This window comes from Mycetomoellerius zeteki, unplaced genomic scaffold, assembly GCF_001594055.1.
Source record: "Mycetomoellerius zeteki isolate Tzet28-1 unplaced genomic scaffold, Tzet1.0 scaffold36, whole genome shotgun sequence".
Lineage (NCBI taxonomy): Eukaryota > Metazoa > Arthropoda > Insecta > Hymenoptera > Formicidae > Mycetomoellerius > Mycetomoellerius zeteki.
Genome location: NW_017257349.1, coordinates 12232 through 16533, shown reverse-complemented (window position 1 = coordinate 16533; position 4302 = coordinate 12232). Strand labels below are relative to the sequence as shown.

At 31.2% G+C, this 4302-nt stretch overlaps 1 protein-coding gene across 2 annotated transcripts; it reads left to right on the top strand.

Annotated features, from left to right (window-relative positions):
* Positions 1 to 477: 477 nt before the first annotated feature.
* On the top strand, positions 478 to 1556 carry LOC108725763 (uncharacterized). Of its 2 annotated transcripts, none has more exons than XM_018452969.1 (3): positions 478 to 545; positions 841 to 998; positions 1155 to 1556. In XM_018452969.1, the coding sequence occupies exons 2-3, from the start codon at positions 934 to 936 to the stop codon at positions 1510 to 1512; spliced, it is 423 nt and encodes a 140-aa protein (XP_018308471.1). In that variant the 5' UTR covers positions 478 to 545; positions 841 to 933; the 3' UTR covers positions 1513 to 1556. The 2 variants fall into 2 exon arrangements, with proteins under 2 accessions (XP_018308471.1, XP_018308470.1); XM_018452968.1 differs by having other exon boundaries at positions 777 to 998.
* Positions 1557 to 4302: the final 2746 nt, after the last annotated feature.

Here is a 4302-nt window from a genome sequence, read left to right as displayed (position 1 = left end):
CCCTCCTTAGTTCTAGTCTTCTTGTTTGACTATATACCTCTGGACTGCTAATGACAGCTATTACTGGAATCCAAGATCTCGGAGCCATCAGGGGTCCGGAAGTTGGCCAAATCAAGAACTAACTAGCTGCATTTCGAGTAAGGGTGGAGTCCCATGAGGTGTATTTATCGCGTATCGCATAACCGCGTAACCAATCAGAAGCGATCTGCTGTTATAGTTTCGCGTTTTACTGATTTTAGCTGCATTTCGAGTAAGAATCGGTACAATCGGGACGCGTGTTGAGGTTATACATTTTATTTAAACTATTATAAAATATTCAATTAAGGTCCTTACGCTATCATAAGCCGAGACAAAAATAAAAAATAAAATTTAAAAAAATGGTCCGTTATTGTTCTGCGGAAACGCGTGTAAAAATAGAAACATGAAATACAGTCCTGCAGGAATTGAGATTTAATGCTCTGCCATAATTCACTTTATAATAGAAACATGAAATACAGTCCTGCAGGAGCAAGTTCAACAAAAGAAAAAGATGTGTCATTTTATAAGTAAGTTAGATTTTGTGAGATGTGAACCTTACATCTGGAACACTATTTACTTTTTTCCATTCAAGTAATAATAATTTAAACAATTGTGCTTCCATAGGATTCTAATCTTATATATACATTCATATTCATTTTATATTTATTATTAGTATAGAGAATATTCTTTATTATTATGTATTTTTAATATATGTATACCATACATATATATATATATATTTGTATGTGTTTATATAGTTTTCCAAGCATTCCTAAACTTCGACAACAATGGATACAAGCATTAATTAATTTGAATGGACAGGAAAATGCATTAAACTTGCCGAAAACGGCATCATTAGGTGTAATTATGTGTAACAGAACACTTTGAACCAAATTGTTTTGAACAGATTGGCTTATGTGGCCTACTCGTCTGAAGCCCCATTCTGTTCCAACAATATTTCCACGTACAAAAAATAAAAGGTAAATAGAAAAATAATATATAATAAAATACAATAATAGATGTAAAATGTTTTAATATTCTCCACACTTTTTCATTTTTCAAATATGTGTAAAAAAATTTTTTTTCAATTGTCTGCATCATGATTGGTCTGTATATTGAATTTGTTTCCTTTGCAGTCAAGTGCCAGTACAGTCTTTAAATGAGACTATAATCACGCCTTTGCCTTCGCCTTTGCCTTCGCCTTCGTCTTCACCTTCAGATGAGATACTTATGACGCCTACAACTCCAAACAAAAAAATAAGATACCCAGGCGATATTGCAGATGACATATTAGAAGAAATGACTTCGAGAAGATTGAAAAAATGTGTTCGATTGCTGAAAGAAGTTTGTAGAAAGAAAGATCACATAATCAAGCGATTACATACTGAAAAAACCCGACAAAAGAAAAAGATTAAAACATTACAAGAACTTCTATCAAATTTGAACAAAAAGAATTTGCTTTCTTCAAATACTTGTAATTTGATTGAGGTATAGTTTTTCATTTTTATCTTCCCCGATAGGCATATTATGCGAATATTGTATAATAATAGCATTACGAATTAATGAAAATTTTGAATAATTGTGCTATGATACGTTAGAACAAAGCAGTTATGACGATATAAAATCTGTAAATAATATAAACTGAAAACGAAACGCGTATTTCTCGATATCTATTTCTTGTATTTTATTCAATTTTGTGTACACGATTGAGAAAAAAGTATTTTTCCGATCGATTTCTTCAAGGGCTCGTTAGTTAGCTAATAGTCAACCATCCTCAATGCACCTAAAAAGTTATAATAAAAATCAACACTAACAATTTTACAATAATTATATTAAAACGTGCAAAAAGTTTTATAACGATAAACATTAGTCTTCCTTCTGAAAAAAATTACGAAATATCATCTTTTTCTATCTCCTAATGTAGGAGATCCCTACAGAAATTTAGCAAATATATCACTAAGATGATACGCCATATTGTTATAATTTTACCGAAATACTATTTCGAAAATAATTGAACAAACATTTATCAATATTGTATAAAAGATCAATACTTCTACATGTATTTTTGTAAATGTGTACTTCTCTGTAATACAAATTACCAATATAGGTAATTCTTTAATTAATTTTTTCTTGCTATAGCGTATTTTTATTTATTTGTTTATTATAGTGTCTGCCCGAAGAAAAGTGTATTATTAATGAAATAGAGAAAGGGAAAGTTAATGGACAGTATTCTCCACAGTTACGATCTTTTGCGTTAACTTTACATTTTTGCAGTCCAAAAGCATACAATTATGTGCGAGAGGTATATAAAAATAAATTACCAGCTCCATCTACTATACGATCTTGGTATTCTAATACGAATGGATCTCCTGGTTTTACACAAGAAGCTATTAATATTTTGAAAAGAAGAAGTGATGCTGCTGGAGAAAAAAAAATATATGCTACTTTGATGATGGATGAAATGGCAATAAGGAAGCAACTTGAATGGAGTCATTGTGAAAAAAAGTTTATTGGCTATGTAGATTGTGGAGCCGTCATATCAGAACCCGACAATATGCCTTTGGCAAAAGAAGCACTGGTGTATTTGCTAACGGGCATTAATGAAAGGTGGAAAATTCCAGTCGCCTATTTTTATATACATGGACTAACATCACAAGAACGAGCTGAAATTACTTTACAACTTTTAAGATTTGTAGCTACGTCAGGAGTTGAAGTTATTGCTTTAACATTCGATGGACTTCTAGCGAACATTAAAATGTGCACTGAATTTAATGCAGACGTGTACGACAAGCCATATTTCCGACATCCAACGTGTGATCATGATATTGTGATATTTTTTGACGCTGCGCATATGCTCAAGCTCATAAGAACAACTTGGGCCAGTGAAGGAGTTTTGTATGATAATGACGGAAATCATATAAAATGGGAATTTATTGAAAACCTGGTATGTCTACAAGAACACGACTATTTTTATTTAGCTAATAAAGTAAATAGCAAACATATCCAGTGGCAAAAAAATAAAATGAGCGTCAAGTTAGCAGCCCAAACATTAAGCCAAAGCTGTGCGACTGCTTTACAAATGTTAATGGAAGAAGGACATCCGGACTTTTTAGATTGCGCTCCGACTATCAAATTTTTAAGAATGGTCAATAATGCATTTGATTGCTTAAATTCTCGAAGTCTGTTTTCTCATGGCTTTAAACGACCATTACGAGCAGACACAGCTTTTCAAACGTTTACATTTTTTACTGAAGCTATAGAATATATTTCTGGTCTAAAATTACATCCCGATGGAAAATGTATAATAGAAACAAAATCGAAGACCGGTTTTCTAGGATTTATTATCGATATGAAAAATTTGAAAAAAATATATCAAGAATATGTTGAAACAAGATGTTTAAAATATATATTAGCATATAAATTTTCTCAAGACCATCTTGAAATATTTTTTTCATGCATTCGAACAATGGGAGGATACAATAACAATCCAAATTGTATCCAATTTACTTCAGCGTACAAACGGCTTTTACATCACAATGAAGTGAAATCATCAGCTGCAGCAAACTGTCTACTGCTTGATAACACAAATATCCTAACGATATCTTCAACAATAAAAATCAAGAAGAGCCCCAAGGAACTTGATGAAGAAGATATTGAAGATATAATGGTTGACGATATCCCACTTCAATTAATAAATTCAACAGTACACCATGCTGTATTATACATCTCAGGTTTTATTGAAATGCGCATGCTTAAAAAAATCACTTGTAAGACGTGCATCCAACTCGTAAATGAGTCGAAAGAGGCTAATTCAATTTTTATTAAGACTAAAAGTCTTGGCAATTTACATTATCCGAGACAAGCTATCTATTTTATAGCGACTGTAGCGGAAAAGGTTTTTAATATTTACAGGATAGATAATAAATTACAAACTAAAAATGTATTACAGAAAATGATAGTAAATGTGATGCGAAATTTAGAATTAAATAGCATTTTTAAAAATTTTAATGAGCATGTATTGGACAACGACATATTGGAAAATCATAAGTATGATATAATTAAAACAATCATAGAATTATATTTAAAAGTAAAATTATATTACTTTGGAAAAGAATTTACGCGCAAATCCCATTTAACATATATCAGAAAAAATCTGACTAAAATAATTTTATTTAAAGGGCAATAAAAAGTATACAACGCATAATAAATCAACCTGACTAAGACTCCTTATAAATAAAAAAACAATGAAAGAACAAGGGCAGTAGGAGTCAAGCGCGGGAGACG

What these genes read in the sequence shown, in the direction of transcription:
- LOC108725763 (XM_018452969.1), top strand. Translation starts at nt 934, where the DNA reads ATGTGGCCTACTCGTCTGAAGCCCCATTCTGTTCCAACAATATTTCCA. An exon ending in CCACGTACAAAAAATAAAAG is followed by an intron (nt 999 to 1,154) that starts GTAAATAGAAAA and finishes TTTCCTTTGCAG; the next exon opens with TCAAGTGCCAGTACAGTCTT.